Raw genomic sequence first — 20,279 nt, 5'->3', positions numbered from 1 at the left:
CCATAGAAATTCCGATGGCTTTTTAGAGGCGGTGGTAGACAGGAAGTTGGAGAGGGCTCTGAGCCAGCCACCTCTCCCTGCCCTGACAGTGCACTGTGACACTGACAGAGAGACCGGCTGCAGAGATTATGGACAGCAGAGAGAAGATATACTCATGGACGTGTCCCTGGACCATCTCGGCCAATTCCTTGACCTAGGGGAGCTAAGAACCAAACACACACACAATGACATTATACACATATAAACATAAACGCACGCACATATTCACACAGCTGATGCTACTACGTATTTCTGAGTTTGTCTGGCAGCCTCCTCCTGTTCCAACACACCCCAGGAGGACAAGTGGCAGGAAGTTGCTAATTTATATGGTGGTCGGGAGAGACAGCTCTGAAATGATGACACCTGAGCACAGACCGTGAGGCAGAAGGGTGACTGGCATGTTTACGGTGAAGCCGGGAGGCCTGTGGGCCAGAGCCGAGCGAATGAGGAGAGAGTGGTAGGAGATAACCTCTGAGAGGTAGTGTGTGTGATGGGCTGGGGGGCATGGTGGTGCACATAACAGGACCTCGATGCCACAGAAAAAACCATTGGCTTTTCTGAGCGAAGTAGGTCGGTTTTGAGCGGAGGAGTGACTGGAACCAACTTACAGTGGAAAGGATCGCTCTCAGAGCCCGTGTGAATAGACTTAGGCTTCGGGGGAGGGCAGAAGGGAGACCAGTCCAAGCAAGAGACGACTGTGGCGTGCAGCAGGTGGTAGTGGTGGATGTCGGGAAGAGTGAACAGTAGGAAGAACCCCCACCACCCGCCACTGTCAGCTCATCTGACCCTTAAAACAGCCCTTGAGGGAAGCAGCATCATCTTCCGTTCAGAGATGAGGGAGCTGAGGCCCGGAGAAGTGAAGTGACTTTCCCAAGACCACACAGCTAGGAAGAAGACAAGTCAGTGCCCTGGATCTGTCTTCTGTCCCCATTTCTGCACACAGACTACAGCGGGATTCTCTCCCACTGCCCGATGAGAGCTGGTGGATACCCCTCAAGGAAGGCAGAGGGTCTCAGTCTGAGAATGACTAAGGCAGGTGAGGCACATCTAAGGCAGGTGGCCAGACTAGCAAACCGATGCCTATTCATCCTTGACTAGTGAAATAAGAGGGGACAGACTCAACATGTGAGTTCTTCGGGACAAACAGTTCTAGTGCCAAATGGAATCCTTCATAGCCGTATGAGGTTCTACAGGGTCACAAGAGATTTAGACCATGACCTGGCCAACAGGCTCACACGCATTCCAAAGGAAGAGAGGAGGTGCCCGGAGACAAGAGTGACATCTCAGGCCGGTGGCGCATGGGGCAGCCATCAAGCAGCACTCCCAACAGAGAGGGCCTCGGGAGGGAGGATGGTGACGGAATCCCTTCACACCTGGGGGGTGATTAAGCTTCCCAAGTGATCCCTTATCCCCGCTTCCATCTGATCCTTGTCACACTCCTGTGAAAAGACCAGGTCCATATCACCATGTCCAGTGCACAAAAGAGGGGTGTGGAGACCTGAGAGGTGAGACGACTCCCCCAGACTCAAGGCGGGAAATCAGCTGGCGGCTCTGCCTGGACTTTAGCGCTGCCCATGCCCCGCACCGCCTTGCTGGGTGATGGCCTGGCTTCTTCCCCCCACTCGGTCTCCCTAAAACTCTCTCTCCTGAGGCTGCTTCTCTCCACGGCAGGCCCTGTCAATGGAATCTTCTTATTGTTCCACACGCCGGGGGCTGGGAGTGTGGAGGTGGCACTTCCCCGTCTCTCCATGGCCACTTTTAGGCCTTTCTCCTATGAAAGCTCATGTTCATCAGAGGCCAGATATGTGCCCAGCCACCTGCTCGTCCTGTTCACTGTCACCTACAGACCTCTGGGCTTCTACCCCTTGTGAGATGGAGATTGCTCAGTATGTCGGTCACAGCCTCCTGCTCCAGCCGGTCCCTGTCCTCATCCTCAGAGGCACTCAGTCACCCACCTGGCCTCCAGTGACCTTCACCTCCACTCTGCTTCAAATACCTCCCGCCAAGGCCACTGCCTGCTTCCTGCCATCACTTGGAACAAATCCACTTCAGAAATGTAAACATCCCTTTCTCTGACCCCAACCTCCCATGTCTGTAACTGTCCTGGACTTCAGTCCACTAAACCCATTACGTCACAGAGACGTTTAGCCCAGCAGACTCACAATTCCCCATCCTTCAGCCTTGTCCCAGCCTTGCTTCTTCTTCCCTACCTGGCCTGGTCCGGTGCTGATGGTCTAAACGGCTGTCCCTCCAGCTCCCCCACTCCCTGGCCCTCTTGCCCTTCTACCTCAACGTGAAACTTTCATCCGCAGACAGTCTTTTCTCATTCCCACATCTAGGTTTCTAAGACCACAGAAGAAAACCACATCTCTGGCAAAATGGCAGACTAGTCTCCAAGCACAGCTGGGCCTTCAGTGTTTCCCGAAAGCCAGTCCCTTCTCCTTGCTCCATTTCCCCCTGTCTGCTCTTGACCAGTCCAGTCTGGGAGCTCCCCTAAGCCCTTCTCTACTCGCCCTCTCCCCATTCACTCATGGCCACCATCAATCTTTCCTCCAGTCTCAAAGAACAAGGCTTAAGGCCAACCCATTTTTCTATGCCCTGGGTCCCTAACCCTTCCCACCGCACCACACCCACAGCCTTACTCTCTTCTCTTTCCTATATTCTTCATTTCTTCTTCTTGGAAGGCACAACTTGTCTGCTGATAAACACATCCGGGGCGCTCCCACTCTTGAAGACCTTTTGTAGGTCACCATTTTTCTTTTTCTTAAGCCCTCTTTAGTACCTCACCATGCTATCTGCCCTCATCGCCCTCCACAACCTCTGAGGCTGCTCTTGCTAAGGTCGTCAATTACCCACTAATCACCACCCCCGACAGATAGTTGCCAAATCTTTGTTGTGGCACCCTCTCTTTGAAATGCTCTCTGTAATCCTGGCCACTGCAACATCAGATTTGGTTTTTCCTCGCATTTGACTACTTCTTTGTCGTCTCCTGGGATCTTCTTCCTGCTCCCACCTCCTGAACTTTGTTGGTCCCCAGGACTCCACCTTTAGTCAATTGTTCTTTTCATTCTACCCACAGACTCCTGGGAAGTGGCTGGCATTCATCCTACAGCTTCAACTACCATCTGCATGCCGATGACGCCCCAACATTTATCTTCAGTTCAGTTGTCTTCCCTGAGAATCAGACCTGCAGAGCCACTGCCTGGTGGATGCCACCTAGATGACCTGTGGGCTCCCTCCCTGTCTTTCTACGGCTGGTCCCCTCTCTCACTGAATGGCACCCTGCCACCCCATCTAGAAACCAAGGAGACATTCTTCCTCCCTTCTTTCTCACTATCCTCAAATCTGACTGTATCTACCTCGTGAATAGTTTTTTAACCCATTTGCTCTTCTATAAACTATCTACCACTTTTCTAATCCAGGTCTTTATCTGTTCTGGTTTGGCCCACTCCCCAACCTCCTAAGTGGCCTCCCTAGTCTGTCCTTCCTCAAATGTGTCCTCAACACAGTAGTACGTGATCTGTTGAAAACACAAGACTCTTTAGGTCTCGCCTCTAATTAAAAGCCTTCGGCAGCTTCACACTGCCTGCAGGATCCACTCCAGACTCCATCCTGCTCCACAGCTTTGGGTCCTCTGCGAAGCAGCCCCCTGACCTTTCCAGGCTTTTCTGTTTCAAGTACCCCTCTGTCCTTTTTCCGCTATGCTCTCTTCCTGGAAAGCTCTCCCTCCCCTACTACTCCTGATGTCACCACTCACAGCTTCGAAGTCTCAGACAGGGTGGTGTCACCTCCTCAAGGAAGCTTCCCCTAGGAGCGCCTGGGTGGCTCAGTCGGTTAAGTGTCCGACTTCGGCTCAGGTCATGATCTCCTGGTTTGTGAGTTTGAGCCCCACGTCGGGCTTTGTGCTGACAGCTCAGAGCGTGGAGCCTGCTTCGGATTCTGTATCTCCCTCTCTCTCCCTGCCCCTTCCCTGCTCATGCTGTCTCTCTCTCTCTCAAAAATAAATAAACGTTAAAAAAAAAAAAAAAAATTCAAGGAAGCTTCCCCTGGATACCGAGCTTGGGTTAGGTGTTCTTCTTTCCTGCAGTTTTCATACTATCCAAAGCACATCTCTGTTCTCAAGATATGTCTTACAATTGTGTTGAAGTGTTTGTCTCTCCCGTAAGACTGTGAACACTCTGAGGACCAGAAGCGATTGACTTTTGCATCCCCATGCTGAACACAGATGGTCTTCGAATGAATGGCTAATAAATGAATGGGGGTACCTTTCCCTGTCCCTTTGGCTCGAGTCTTTGGCTCTTAGTTTCCACTGTTGTCAAGCCAATCCCAGAGCTCCAGATGCCTCCCTGGTGCCTAGCTAGACACAAATGGTAAGTCTGGACCCCGTCCAACTGCCAGGCAGGGGGCAGCCAGCGCTCAGTGAGGAAGGAAGGGAAGAGCGAGGGCCAGAACTGCAGTCAGCTTACCCCTGGAGCACAGCCTGCGCACAGCCGAGGCAGGACTCAGTGGGAGGCCACAAGACGGAAGCAGAGGCCGGTACCCGTGGGTTCGAAGGTTTTGGGAGCTGCTGACAAGGTTGGTGGGAGTCAAGGCGGAGTCCATGGAGTCTGAGTGTGGTTCCAAGGACCGGGTCAGACTATTCCCCAGGACAAAGCTTTCACCTGGAAAACAGTAAAACCAGAGTTAGAGCAGGAACTAGTCTAGAAGGACTGCCGGGGCGCTGGCCTCCCAGGTACCTGTTTGGATGGAGCAAGAGGCAGCAAGACAGAAAGTTCTAGGCTATCTCAGGAGGCCTGTGTACTAGGCATGGCTCTGGCTCTCACTAGGTGACCTTAGTCAAGCCCAGTGCCATTCTCTGGACTTGTATCTCCTTAGGGACTCTTCCTTTTATATTAGATAGTCTTTGAAGTTTCTTGTGGTCTGGATGTCTTAAGCTTTTTCTGGATAAGGAGAACCTTAAAACAAATAGAACTATTTTAGGAAGAGGCTGCCTCCCTACACACGAGATGCTAGTGCAGGGAACAGGGGTGCTAGAGAAGAGGTATGGTTACTTAGATGAGGACACTTTAAAAGGTGACCCCCTCAGCCAGCAAGACATCTCAGAAACGCTCCTCAGTGCCCAACTAACAGCCTGTCTATGAAGGGTCTGCTCCTTGGTTCCCTCCCTCCTTTCGTACTTGCCTTGTGGAACAGAACTACCCCAAGGAAGCTGGGCTTATGCGGCGGTGAGAATAGGGCCGTGGAGACCAGAATCTGGATTAGAACTTGGCTCTGGCACTGGGTAGACAAGGTGCTTCTCTCAGAACCGCACTCTCCTCATTTAGAACATGGGAAGCCCCCTTCCTCTGAGGCCCAGCCCCTCAGCTGGGCAGCAGCCCCTAATGAGTGCACTCCAGAACCTGAAGCAGGCTCCCTCTCGTGACTGGGCTCTGCCCACACTCAGTCAGTTCCTCAGCCCTGCTCACATCATCTCCGCCTAAAGGAGGAGTGCTGGGTCCTGGGCCACCCCCCACCCCCATCCTTTGTGGCTTTTCTTAGAGGTCGGCTGTTCAGGTAACGCTTGGGATTCACTCAGGCCTGTGATCAACACTACAGTCAAACACACAGTCTGGCACACGATAAGACTTCTATGGCAAGATGGGTTAGGATTTTAGGACTACTTCCTACTACCTGACTTGAGGGGTAACCGGGGGCTTAGAGTCAAATCCAGCTATTTGCCCTTAATCTCGGGAGTGTGACTGACAAAGCCCTACCCCGGCAATGGTCCCGGAGAGAGAAGTCTCTGGGGACCTGGACCGCAGCCCACCCCTTCAGGCAGACGAGCCTTCAGATTCCTATCTTCCAGGAGAGGGGACCACAGCAGCGTCCCACTTTTGAGACAAGCACAGGACTCCAAGCCAGCAAACAGGAGGCCCGGGTTCTACACCTGGGCTCCTGCCCTTCTCCAGGTATTTGACCCCGTGCAAGCTGTCTGTCCTCTCAGCGCCAGCTTCATCTGTAAAAGGGGGGGGTGGGGATATCCCTCTCTCTCATGCTGAGAACATCAAATGAGAAAATGGAATGAGATGGACTTTACCAAGGTGGGGAGTTATTTTATTTATCCTTCACTCAGAGTTACGGCAAGCCTACGTTCTCTGCAGTAACTCGGGAAGAGGATGAAATCTAGTTTCTGCATGCACCTTCCGAGCCCTCATTACCTGGCAAAAACCGCGGACAGCACAACATGCCGCACCCGAAGTGTGAAGTGCCTCACTAGCGTGTGAAGCGTCATCAGGACAGTATGGGGGGCTCACCAGCTGCTGATGCAAGTCAGCGTCTCTTCCTCTCAGCGATGCTACGAATGGCAGTGGAGGCCTGGAGTCTGAGTTGAGGGGCCTGAACACCGGGACAGGGGCAACGGCACCAGGCCAGGTCATTAAAGCTCTCCTAATGAGAGGCAGTGGACAGATGAAGAATCATGCCTGGGAGGGCCCTGGGAGGGCCTCGTCTACTTAAGGCCGACCAGACGAGGGCCTGGCCGCCTCAGCAAGACAGTGCAGCAAAGAAGACTGCAGTGCTCTCAAACTGTGCTCCACAGATCCCTGAGGGCCTCCAGAGGGAGGCCAAGTGAGTAGGCCTCTGGGTCTCACCCCAGGTTCTAGCAAAACAGCTCTGGTTTTAACTTTTATACCCCAGAGTTTTCATATAATCCTGCCTTTGCAAAAAGGAGTTCTACTGCTAAAAGGAACTTTGCAACCATTGGCCCAGGGTCAGAAGTTAGGGCTGCAAGACTTGAGTTCTATTTCTGGCATTACCACTGGTCACTGATCTCTGCCTTTTTCTTGGGATTCAGTTTGCCCATCTATAAAAAGACACTGAGGAGCACCTGGGTGGCTCAATCGGTTAAGTGTCTGACTTTGGCTCAGGTCATGATCTTGCAGTTCACGAGTTTAAGTCCCACGTTGGGCTCTGTGCTGACAGCTCAGAGCCTGGAGCCTGCTTCAGATTCTGTGTCTCCCTCTCTCCCTGCCCCTCCCCCGCTTGTAACTCTGTCTCTCTGTCTCTCTCTCTCAAAATAAATAAAACATTAAGAAAAATTTTTTAAAAAGACAATCTCATATGGTCAATTTAAATGAAATTTGCTGTGGATGTGTTAGAGACATAAGAACAGTCAGCATAGGAAGGAGCTCATTCCTTCATTCAGCAAACATCTGTTGAGCATCCTTTGAGTGCTAGCTCCTGTGCTAGGGAGGGGATATGCAGAGGTAAACAGACAGATAAAGGCCTTTCCTTATGCACTGATTTCCAGTCAGAAGCAGATTTTTTTGGCGTCTCACCTTGTAAGGCTACCCTAAAAACAAGAGTTCCCAGGGGAGGATGGCAAGAATGGTGGGGGGAGGTCTAGAAATCATGCAAAGGAGAAAGAGCCCACGAATGCATGATCTGGAGGAAAGTCAGGGGTGACAAATAACCTGAGGACAGTCATGGGAAGGGAAGAGAACTGGAGGTAGATTGGATCTTCTGAAAGGCAGACAGTAAAACAGGGGGCAGGAGTTATAAGAAGACAGATTTGGGCTCAAAAGTGAAGGACTGTAGCAATCAGAAATGCCCAGCAATAAAATCAGTTGCCAAAGGTGATGGTGAGCAACCTGTCATTGGGAGCACTTAAGCAGAAGTCAGATGACTACCCGATCTGTTGGGCTAGACACTAGATCATCTCTAGACCACTTTCCATTTCTGGGATTCAAGGAATCTGTGCTCACAACCATGCTTTCCCCTTCCTGGGGTGAAACAAATGAAAGAAACTAGAATTTTCTAAGAATTTCTAGAATTTTCTAAGAAAATTCTTATGCCAACACAAGACCCAGAGACTACCACAGTTCCTGTGTATGCTTAAGTCTGCCTCATGAAAAAAAAGTCCTCTGAACTACGTGTCCTACACCCTCTAGTACACTTTAATTCAGCAAATATTATCAGATATTTGCTACGTGACAGGGAGACGGATACTGTGAACGATGAAAAAGACAGATATTGTCCCTTCCCTCAAGGAATAATTAATCTAGTGGGAAGGATGACAAAATACAAGCTTATAAAAAATTAGAAACTATTGTAAATATTACTAAGCAAATAGGGTATTAAGACAGAAAATAACAAGGGGGGCTTTTTTAGATGAGGAGACCTTGAGAGGTCTCCTTGACAAGATGATGTTTAACAGCTGTGGTCTGAAGCGTCCAAGTAGAGGTATGCTAAACAATGTGCTTGGTTTTAGGGTTCGCTGGCAGCCCCAATGAATTCTAAGCATTATCTAAACATTTGATCTCCAAGAAAAATTGCAAAACTGCAAAGGACAGGAGCATGACCCAGGATGCCCCTCACCTGCAAGGAGCTGACGTGGCTTAGGTAGAACCTAATCATCTGCTGTAGGTCTCCTGGTACAATGGCTAAGGGCTGCTGCCTGGTAACTTATAGAAAGATCTTGAGTAGAAAAACAGCTTGGAATATTTGGGGAAATGAGGAAAAACAGTGTAGCTAAAATATATGGAAGGAAGAGATGAATCTGGCACGGTAGACAAGGACCAGATGATGCAGAATACTGCAAACCAGAGTAGGACACCTGGATTTTACTGTAAGTGTGTTAGAATGCCACTACAGAGTTTTAGGTTAGGGCATGCCATAAGCTCATTTATGCCTAAAGAATACCATTTGGGCTATTAAGTAGAAAATGGAGCAGAGAGGAACGAGAGAGGGGACCAGATAGGCCAGAAAGGACCTCTCAGGCCAAGAGAGAGAGGATAACGGCAAAGGCAGTAGACTGGTAAGATGTACATGGCTTTAGGATACATTTTGGATTTCCACTAAGGCAGAGTAGCAGGGTCTAGGCATATCTGATTTCTTGGAACTGAAAACAAAAAGACAAAATACATGAAATAACCATTTTCAGACACTGGGCATCAGGTAGTGCAGGACAGTGATTCCTGAAAAGGGGTAACAAAAAAGGTGAGCCCTAGGCTTGCTCTCAGCTCACTGTCTAGAGTGTTTCCAGGCCACAGTGGAGGCAGGGGAAGATTAGACAGAGCCGGTGAGCTCCCTGAGCTGAGGAGATGGGGCCGAGTCCAGATAGGCCAAGGCAGCTACAGTTCATGGGTCAGAGCTCTGGAGAAGTGATTACAACTAGATTTCAAATGCTCAAGAAGACAGAGCAAAGACTATGCAGGTTAAGCAAAAATACCAAAGACATAAAAAGACCCAAGTCAAACTTCTAGAAATGAAAACACAATGTCTGAGATAAAAATACATGAGATGGATTAAGAGTGGATTAGACACTGTAGAAGAAAAGATTAGCTAACTTAAACACAGCTACAGAATTTATCCAAAATAACGCACAGAAAAAAGGCTGAAAATATTTAAAAAGCATCACTAAACAGTGGGAAAACTTCAAGGAGACTCATATATGTCTAATTGGAGTCTCCAAAGAAGAGGTGAAGAAAATATATATGAAGAAAGAATGGTAGAAAGTTTTTCACATTTGATAAAAAGCTGTAAACCCACATGTCCAAGAAGCTCAGGGGACTCTAAGCACAAGAGGCATGAAGAAAACCTCACCAAAGCACAGCATAGTCAAATGGCTAAAAACCAATAATAAACAGAAAACCTTAAAAGCACCCTGGGGGGTGTGGAGGGTGCTTAAAAGCACCCTGGGGGGTGGGAACAGCATGAGACCAAAAAGAAGAATGACAGCAGACTTCTCATCAGAGACAATGCAAACCAGAAAACAATGGAGTGACATCTTTTAAAAAGTGCTGAACAGAAAAGAGTCAATTTTAAAAGTATCTTTCAGAAACAAAGACAAAAAAAAAAAAAAAAAAAAAAAAACCCCAAAAACAAAAGACTTTTTCAAAGATACAAAACTGAAAGAATTTGTGTCCAGTAGACTGTAACTCTGAGAAACGTTAAGGAAAGTCCTTCAGCAGGGAGAAGATACGAAACTCTGGCTCTACACTAAAACAATGGAAAGTACCAGAATACCAGAAAGGGTAACTCTGAAAGGGTAAATATAAAATAATTTTTTCTTTTATGTTAAAAGAATATATTTTTTATATTGAAAAAATTTAAAAGAGGATTACCTATTTAAAGTGAAATAATAATGTATAGTGGGATTTACAATATATGTAAAAGTAAAATGTATGGTAACAATAGCACAAAGGCCAGAAGACGGGGAGAGTGTACCAGCTGCAAGGTTCTTATGCGATATGCAAAGGGATAAGACTATGGCTCTAAGGTAGACTGTGATATGTAAAAAATGTATAATATAAACTAAAGCAATCACTAAACTAAAACAAAGAATTAAATTAGTTATAGCTAATAAGCCAATAAGGAAATAGAAATCATAAAAAAACTGGATAATCCACATGATGGCAGAAAAAAGAGAACACGGGATAGATGGAACAAATCTCTCTACCAACAGCTTTTGTCTTTGTTCTTTGAGTTGCAAGTAAAGATCTGGGTGGGCTATGTGGTTCTTTCATTTATATAATTACATTGTTACATTTATATAGTTTTGGTTTTGAAAGACAAAGTCTGGGAAATTGGAGATATGAGGAAACAAAATTATTCTGCATAATATATTAAGCTGGAGTTGCCTGCTGATAGCTGGAAAAAGAGGAGGTATGGGATGGAAGGAATAGAGAACAGAGAAGAAAATCCCCCAAACCTAGAGTGGGTCCCAGAAATGGCAGCAGGCTGAGGCCGAAGGTGAATGAGGCCAATAGGATACATCCTGTAACAGCAGATAAACATTAAGATAAAACAGAAATGTTAAAATGCTTCCTGTTCTTTGTGGCAATTCTCCCCCACCCCCCTAAACTCCAGTACAAGTTTATTACAATTGTATTCATTTTTGTATTCATTTTCCTTAGGGAAATGAAGGATGAAGAATTGGACCAAATGTTTGGGGCAAAGCACCTAAGGGAGGGACGGTCAGCTATAAGAGTGGTCTGGGAAAGAAGGAGCAGGAGTCTGCAGGAGTCTGAGTCAGAGCAGGAACCCTAGGTCTGAATGATGGGGGGTGGGGGTTCATTCGATGTTATTTAGATTTGGGTATCGAAGGAAAGGATTATCCCCAAATCTAAGAGGACTCATGGAGTCCCACACAAACCTCCAGACAGCCTCCCTGCCTACTGTCTCACCCTGTACCAATCCATTCTCCCACACAGGATCCTGAGTGACCTCTCTGAAGCGCTGTGACTGTGTCCCTTCCCTGGGTGCTCACTGCTCAATGATAAAAAGCTGGTAATACGGTCAGTTAGAGCTTTCCTGACCAGGCTGCTGCCTCCGCTCCAGCCTCGTCTCTCACATGCCTCTCTTCCACTGTGTATGTCAGCTGTACCAGACATCCGGTTCCTCTGACACGGGTCACGCTCCCCTTTGTCCCTCACAGTCTGACATGCTATTCAGTCAACAGGAACATTCTTCATCACTCCTCTCCTCCATCTCCTTGGGTCTGTGGCATCTCCACCTGATTATCCTGCTCCTTCAGGTCCAAGCTTAGATATCATTTCTTCTGGAAAGCCTCTCCTGCCTGACACCCGGTTTGAACTTCTGAAATCTGAACGTGTCCTCTGAAAGTACGCATCATCACGAATGAACTGTTTGCTTATTTGTTCCTCTTTACCAGGTTGTAAAGTCTGTGAGCGTGAGGACCTGGGCCCCTAGTTTACTATGGAAATGCCCCCTGCCCATATGCCTAAACCAGACCTTGGTGTTGTGCAACCAGTAACTTCTGGGTTGGCCGACTGAATAATAGACTCGACACAGGTTCAATTAATTATGAGCATCTGCATCATCTTGGAACTCTGACAGCTCTATGAGGAAACCCCACATGGGGACGAAGGGTTTCATCCCCACAGAGGGATGCATCCTAACAGATTTCACACTTCTTATCTGACTTTATTGAATCCTGTACACTTTAGGATTCTGGCAGGAGAACCACTTTATAAGCTCAGATGACCCTGGACGGCAGCTAGAAAAACAGGCACAAGGAACTTACCACCTTGGGACAAATGAACCTCCTTGAGCAGAGAGGAATCTGGGCAATCCCCAAACAGCAGACCTAGAGGTTAATGCTGGGTGGTTTCAATTACGGCTAAGATAATAGTCCCTGGAACCAGCTACGTTAATTATCTCCTGTTAATGCTGTCAGTGCTGAGGGCCGGAAGGAACTCCCTCTCACATGACCTTCACAGGCCTCTCACCTGACATGGCCACGTGTGGAGTTTTGAAGAAGTGACCCTAATCTGACACTGTCCCCCTCCACCCTCCGCCGGGAACCCTTCCTGTCCTCGTCTTTCATCACTCCTGGCTGGCCACAGGGCCCGTTCCAGGCTCACACCGCGTGCATGTCTGTCCTCTCTCAGCTGGCATGCTCCCAGAGCAGGGATGCGGTCTGTTCCATCTCTGGCTCCCCAGAGGCTAGTATAGCATCTGGCACAGAGCGTCTGACAACTGGTCTGGAGTCTCCAAAATGTCAATGTCATGTCAGGAAAGGCAGAGACAAAAGTGTGGAAAACTGCTGTAGATAAAAGAAAACTAAAGAGACAGAACATCTATTTATCTATCTATCTACCTATCTATCTATCTATCTCAGCTAGTAGATTTTACTCATGTTAAATTTCTTGAGTGTGATAATACTCCTACTCTTAGGAGATACATAGGAAAGTTTATTAAGGATCACGTCTCTCAGCTGCAGTTAACTCTCAGATGGTTCAGTAAACAAAAATCCACAGACACAAATATATGTACGTATGCCTAAGAGAAATAGGTACAGTAAATATTACAAAGTTAAGTGGGAAATCTAGATGAAGAGTACATGGTTGCTCACTATCCTATTTGCACAGCTCGTCTGTAGGTTTGGAGTTTTTCAAAAAAAGTTAAGTCTCAACTCAGGTAAGGAACCCTAATGGGATCTGCTATACTGGAATTGTGCGGTCGGTTAGGCCACGACCCTAAGGGCCAGGGAAGTGTGGAGGCAGGCTGTAGGGAAGGGAGAAGGCACCTCAGGAAGTACCTAGATAAGAGGAGTGGTAGCTTTGGATGCTGAAATAGAAGCGCATAGCCACGCAGGAGGGTGGGAGTGATAAACCGCAGATCCAAAGGGCAGACCAAGCCCTGTGCATATCCAGCTATTTGGCAGAGGTTTGGGTAAGTCATCAGGGAAGTGCAGGAAATGATAGATGATCAGAGGTGGAGCAAAGGGTCAGCAAGGCAGGCTAGCAGGCAGGCAGGAAGGCAGGCAGGCAAGATAAGCAAAGGAGCATAGAGGAGTGAGAAATCTAGGCAAAGCTCTGGCTTGTCTGGGCACAGTTAGAACACTTCAGAGAAGCAAACAAACTGGGGAAAGAGCAGCCAAGTTGCTGAGCACCCAGGATGGGAAACAAAAGCTAGACAGTGAGCACCAGAAGGTGCAGAGAGCTGGCTGAATCTGTCTGAAAATGAGGGAAGGAGTGGGGACGGTATGTGATAACCCTGGTCTTTGTCTCTTTCTTAGTTGGTGAGGCAAGAAGGAAGAGTGGCTAAAGCTTGCTTCCTCTCGTCTGGTAGCTGAATCAGAGAGATGCAAACTGGAACAGAATTCCCAGGGCACGTCAGGCCTCAATTCCAAACCCCCTCCATGACTGCGGGCCCATGACGTACATCCCTGCCAGTCCCTGCATGCTGCTACCAGTAAGTTTTCTCTTAGTCCTCAGTGATGATTATTCCCTTTAAGAATTCTGGGCTCCTGGTTCGTGGAGAAATCTCTCTTTAGATGAGCAGCTACCCTCAGTGTTCACTACCCCCTCTCGTGTACGCATTCTTCCAGAATCTCGGGTAGGCTTTGCTTTCATCACTTAAGTGCTGCTCAGAGTTCCTGAAGGCCAACAGCTGGGGTATTTGACAACCTGCCTTTGTCTGCCCCATGTCTGCCATACCCAGCCCGGACCCCCAGGGCAACATACTAAGGACACTTCTTTCTGTTCTCGGATTCTGATGATAAAAGAAAGCAGGAGAAAAGGTTTAGAGAAGATCCCTCCCAAGCAACAGATCAGTGAGGGGGGCACAGACATGCCTGCAGGGACCAGATGGTCTGGCCCTCACAAGGAGTATTTGAAATTCAGATTGTTTTTTTGCCCTGCACACAAGTCACACAGGCAGTGCTCACTGGGGTGCAGAGGTACAGAGGTGAGGGTGGGGGGGCCGGGTGAGTAGTCATGTTGCCGAGCGCGTTCTCCGGAAGTGGACTCTGTTAAGACAACGATAAAGAGATGCCAGGGGAGGCAGTGTGGTGACAAGACTTGTGTAGGTCAGAAATGGGCACCTCTCAGACTTGGGCTCCCTCGCCAAAGGACAGCACAGCCCCAGCACTCACAGCACCACCTCTCTGGTCCTCCGGCCAGGAGGAGTCCATGAGACTCTTCTAAAGGGCCTCTGCTTCCTCTCTTGACCACGACCTACCTCGCTACTGGGATCGAGCTTTCCTCCGCTCCCTGTCGTTCTGTGTCCTGGGGCTCCAGATGCTGAGTTCCACTCACTCTTTAACCTCTCTTGGAAGTGCTTAGTCATTGATCCGGCCACGTGGCATCCGCTTTCCCGCTGCGGGTCTGCTATGCTAACTAAGAAAGTTATTTTCCAGCCTCGTTGGAAATGGCAGGAACTTGAATTGACTTGCTAGACTGGCAGTGCTGGAGGAGTTTGGGCCACGGGCCAAAGGAAAGAGTGGACGGCCAATCACGGGGGAGCACACTTCTCACTCTGCAGCCTGAGACTAAACCTTCCTGCTGGCAAGGGAGAGCTACCTTAGGCCTCTGCCGCCAGCTTCACACTGGGAGGCGTGCTGCGACCTCATGGTGGCTCCACGTGCCACACGCCGTGGGGGCTCAGGAGGGGAACTCTGAACCACCGTTTTCTAGGGATAAAAATCCAGAGGACAGAAGGTTAATCCTAGAGATAGGAAACAAAATCCTGGAGAGAGCAGAGATGGGAGAAAACCAAGGAGTCCCTGGCTGCGCCTGTGGCAAAGGTAAGGCGCAGAAAGCCAGGAGTCCAGAGAGTAGGTGCCGGGCTAGCGGGTGTGAGGGCCAGCCCCGGGGCCCCCACTGGCGCTGCTTCTAGCCCTGTGCCCCTTTCTCAGCCCAGGCCCCATCCCAGCTCCTACCTGGTAGGTACCTGTCGTGGCTGTGGCTGTGGCTGTACTCGGTGGTGGTGAGAGGCAAGTGAGTCTGTGTAAAGGGTTGGCTGCCAAACAGATTGTCACTGCGAAGGTTGTGGCAGAGCTTCTCCAGGAAGCGGAGGACGTAGGTGATGCTGTTGACTGCCGGGAGGTTGAGGGTGTGCTGTTCGCGGTCAAACACGGCTGTGGAATGAAGGAAACGGGGCGAGCGCGTCAGCCCGGCAGTGCAGGGCAGGCCGGGCGGAGGAGCCCAGCCCACTGCTTGCCTCAGGCTCACCTGGTTACACAAAGCAGTCGGTGCCCAGGTTTCCTCCCCTCCCCGCCCTCCCTCAAGGGTTTGATTTTTGCCTCCACCTCCAAAGGGCTTGCAGTAATGGGAGTGGCCAGGCCAGGCCTGTTGCACCTGGGGCTCTGAGGCGATTTTACTCAACTTGTGAAAACAACTGTGAACACAACTCTATCTGCTCCATCAGTTGGCCGGGCCTCCTCCGGGAGATCTGCTCATTTTGGGTTCTATTTCCATAAGTACTGCCTAAGAACAGAGAAACCGGGCAGATGAGGAGAATACAGCTATTGCCGGCAATGGTTTGGGTGCACAATGTGATCTGTGTCAGGGCACTAGAGTTTCAGCGGCATTTGGAAATATTCCATGCTTGGTTTTATTTTCCTCCCTATCTATCTCTATTCAAAAAATATCTGTATAATCCTTAAAAAGCAGGCCTTTGCATTTGTCTCTGAGGGCAGCAAGGAAATGGCGAGATAGGCCGGTCCCGGGAATCAAATTTGGGACAGAAGAACCCTAGGAAAGGTGTGGGTGACAGCAACGCCACAGAGGCGCAAAGAAGGCCTCATCCCTGCAGACTACTGCCCGGAAGCCTCGGCCTCCCAAGGAAAGGAAAGCTGGAGTCCCCAGCAGTCCTCCGACTTCTAGAACAATGTCTTCCGTGCGTGCCCTCCCCTCCACACAGCCAATTACTCCCTCGCCAGGGCTCCCACGTCACCCTTTACACATTTCTCGCACATGAGAATACTTCTCTCCTGTCATCTTTTCTCTTCCTCCCCAGCCAGTGCCTGGCAATAACCTCTGACGTCAGATAAAGGCTCAAAAAATGTTTGCTAACAAAATACAGTTATTTATGGGGTCTTCTAAAAGAATATTGGTATCCGTGAGGGTCTGCCAAGTCAGCTGGGTTCCCTGAGACTGGATACTGCAACCTGTTAGAGGGAAGGGGTGGGAGACTATGAGGATCATGCAGTTAAGACTGAAAGGCTCCAGGTCAAGTCTTCATAGACTTGGTGGGTATAGAATGGGGTTTTGGACTTGGGAACACGGAAACAGAACTAGGGCACAGCAGAAAAAGTGAACATTCTCAGTGAAAACAAAAAACAGCATAGTTGAATCAAACTCTCATAGCAGGAAAGAGACAGGGAATGGTTTTTCCCCACTCTGCTCTGGGATTCAACTTCCTTGTAACAGGGCTGGCTTAGGCCTGGGCAGCTAAGGAGCCGGAAGAACCTAAGAGTTCTCTGGTCCCCTGAGGCCAGGTGGGAGGCTATGGCGATCTGGAGAAACTCCTGTTGCCACAATGCAGTCCCTCTGGATTCTTTCTTCTGGAATGCCTTTAAAGCAACACACATACATTTTCTGTACGCAGAGGCTAAGCAGGTAGACAGGACAGGAGTCTGCTTAGAAGCTTGGTTAAGCAGAGTCTGCATGGTATTCTACTTGGCAGAGGGGTGCATAAGGCTCAGAGGGGTTCTGGTTGTTGAAAAGGAACAGAATCCCTTCACATTTCTCCAGAGCCTACAGGCATGACTGTCGTAGGAACCAGGATGCTTTGCCAGAAATGAGCCAGTTGAGAAGGCCTGCCCCTCTGGTGAGGAGGCCACACCGGCCCAAGTGTGCTTACCTGAGATCACTTCACCACCATGGCCCTGTTTGAGGAAGCTGAAGATGGTTTTCTGATGATAAGCACAGTCGATGCAAGCCTGGACAGCCTGCTGCAACACCACGGAGGCGCGGGCTGGCCCAAAATGGTCAGGAAGCAGCTGGACCTTCTTCTTATCTAAGTGGGGGCCTGTGCTGCCATTCTTGTTCAAGTAAATACAAACTGCGGGAGACAAAGAGTCAAAACAGCTTAAAGAGCGTCCAGGGTAGAGAAGTGACAGAACGGTGCTCTCTTCTGTGTCTCACCCTCTGGGCTCTTGTCCCTAGCAGGATTCTCAGCTGCTAGGCCGGTGAAACACTGGGAGGGGGCAGAGGGTGGCTGTATCCAGCTGCAACCAGCCCAGATTGCATGACCAAAGGCTCTGGGAACAGAGCCTGCTGGAAGAACAGCCCAGACCAAAAGCCAAGGCACAGAACTTATACTTGGTCTTCTGTGCACTGAAAAGAGAATCTAAACAACTCCCCAGATGTATGTACTTCCATGTTCAGTACTTGGTTGCCTCACACATTCCTGTAGGTCTTATATGTGTAAGGGATGGTAGGGGCCATGGCAATATTAGCCAGAGTGTGCTAGTGTGTGTTTGGGCTTGCACTTAGAATGGTCACACCACTGTGACCTGCCTTGATTTCTGTTTTGGGTGGTAGAGTCCCTTTGCTATCTTTTGCATTAACACTCAGATCCAAAGAAAGTAGTAAAACAGAGAAACATGGGACCAAAGAAAACAACGGAAAGGACCCGAGGGTCCCATCTAGAGAGTTGTCTGTTTCAGTACTTTATCAGGTCATGGCAGCTGGGCACTCTCCTGCTGCAACTCTCTACCTGGCACTGTGCTGGGCAGGGAACAGGGAAGGCACATGAGTAAGAAGCAGTCTGAAACTGAGGTGCTTCCTTGATCTCCAGAGAGAACCCATGGCAGCCTGGTCAGCTATGACATTCTTCTGGTATGCCTTCTAGGACCCACTTGAAGAGGGTACTCTGCTTTCTCACACTGTCACGCTAATGGATCGCTAATGGAAGAAAGAACAGGTGAGCAAAAGGTCTTTTTTGCCATTAAAGGCAAAATAGAGAAGAGCAGTAGCTGTGGCGGCCATGGATGGACTGCCATGCTCGTCCGTGGGGCTTCAAGTTTAGCAGATGTAAAACAAGGGGGTTGAGTCGCATGCTCTCTGGGGATTCCTCACCTAATTCGAAGGGAAAGGGAGATGGAGAGACGGAAATGGAAACAGTAAGAGTGGCAGGATGTGGAAGGTGACAGGTAGGAAAGAAAGAAGGGAAAAAGGTAAAGAATAAACCAGATGCGTTGAAATACACATTCAACTCTGTTCTCTGCTAAAACCCTCTAACATGAGTCAGACAATAAAGGAGACAGCTTAAAATTTTGGAAGCTGGAAAGCAGATAAGCAAAGCAGCAACTGACTGAGCAGACCCAAAAAAGCCAAATCCTTAACCAAGAATGGGCAATGATGAGAACCAAGCTGTTTCATCTTAAAATTCACAAAAGGCCCAAGAATGGGCAGGGGCCCCTGGAGGTGGGTGTGAAGGCAGATCTAATGAAAGAAGGATTGGGTGAAGTCTGTTAAATAGTTAGGACTTCCATGTCATGATATGACTCTTTCATTGAACACGAAAGTAAACATTCAAAAACTCAGAGAGATAAGAAGAGTAGTTAAAACAAATGAAGACATATATCTATGAAAAGACACTCAGGAGAATGTTCATAGCAGCTTAGTCATAACAGCCTAAAACTAGAACCAACCCAAACGTCCACAATGAGAGAATGCATATACAAATTGTGGTATATTCATTTATTGGGAGAGCATTCGGCAGTAAAAAAGAATGAACTGTTGATAGGGTGCTTCTCAAAAACATTACTCTTAGTGAAAGAAACCAAATATAAAATGTACATATAGTATAATTCTATTTCTGTATTAAGTTCAAAACAGAAAAATCAATTCTACAGTGAGAGAAATCAGGATGAAGGTGGGAGAGAAGGCCGACTTACAAGGAGGCATGACGTAACTTCCAGGGGTGGTAGAAGTGACTTTCATCTTGACTGGAGTTCTGGTTACGTGGTGCTTACAGAGATTAAAACTCATTTAATTGTACTTTAAGATATGTATGTTTCACTGCACGTAAATTTTATTTGATTTGTGTGTTTACACAAAAGGAAAAAAAAATATAACCAGTCCTGTGATGATTACAAAAAGAAATTCTAACATGGATTAAAGGGTGAAAGATAAAAGGCAAACTACAAAACCTTGAGAAGACTGTGGCAGTTTAAAAACATGACTCCCACACCTCTGACCTCCCTTCCATCGATCTGTGTGATACTTGACCAACAGACTGTAGAAATGACCCTGTGCCAGTTTCTGGGCCCAGGGCTTGCTTACTTAAGAAGCTGACAGTTTCCATTTCCTCTTTCTTGGGACATTCACTCTTAGGACCCAACTACCACACGTGAGGAGCCAAAGCTACCCTGTGGCAAGGTCTGTGTGGAGAGAAACCAACAGCCAACTTGTCAGCCACGTGTAGAAGTGGGTCCTCCAACCCTAGTCAAGTCACCTCATTGGACACCACATGGAACGGGTACAAGCTGCTGCCACCTAGCCCTGCCCACATCGTTGTTTTAAGCCATGAAGTTTTGTGGTGGTTTGCTATGTAGCGAAGGATTATTGGAAGAGACAGTGGTGCCAGAAATAGGGTACCACAGTAACAAAAACCTAACACACATGGCATTGGCTTTGAGACTGGAAAGCAGAAAGAAGCATGAAGGGCCACAAAAAGGGTGTGAGCGAAAGCAGAAAGGGGCTTGAACAGAAGCCTGTAAAAGGCGGCGGGGGGGGGGGGGGGTCAAGCAGTTCTTTTCATTTTGTACCATCTCTGTCCTCATTAGTCTGAGCTGGCAATGCTTCGAGAATGGAAGCCTATAAGATCTTGAGAAGGCTGTCAGTGAAAGCCTAAGGCAAGAGAGGAAAACCTTATTGGAAGATGGAGGACAGGGGCCACGTGGGTAGGTAGTGATCTAGAGTTTGATGACACTGTCATCTGCAGTAACAGGGGACTAGGAAATAAATGTACCTGGTGAGCTTCGTGAAATAGCTAAAGAGACT

The 20,279-nt window shown here is 48.5% G+C and overlaps 1 protein-coding gene across 15 annotated transcripts in view; it reads right to left on the bottom strand.

The window, feature by feature from the left end:
* SCMH1 (Scm polycomb group protein homolog 1) overlaps positions 1-20,279 on the bottom strand; it is a 186,993-nt gene that overhangs the window by 4,658 nt on the left and 162,056 nt on the right. For all 15 annotated transcript variants that reach the window (XM_078452026.2, XM_078452028.2, XM_078452029.2 and 12 more), the window contains 3 exons: positions 17,131-17,331; positions 15,206-15,403; positions 4,506-4,700 (listed from right to left, as the gene is read on the bottom strand). In XM_078452026.2, coding sequence (XP_078308152.2) covers positions 4,506-4,700; positions 15,206-15,403; positions 17,131-17,331 — 594 coding nt within the window. The remainder of the gene's footprint in view (positions 1-4,505; positions 4,701-15,205; positions 15,404-17,130; positions 17,332-20,279) is intronic.

This window comes from Panthera onca, chromosome C1 (genome assembly GCF_046562875.1).
Source record: "Panthera onca isolate mPanOnc1 chromosome C1, mPanOnc1 haplotype 2, whole genome shotgun sequence".
Classification (NCBI taxonomy): Eukaryota; Metazoa; Chordata; class Mammalia; order Carnivora; family Felidae; genus Panthera; species Panthera onca.
Note: the sequence above shows the minus strand (reverse complement) of the source record. Positions and strands in the feature narration are given on the sequence as shown.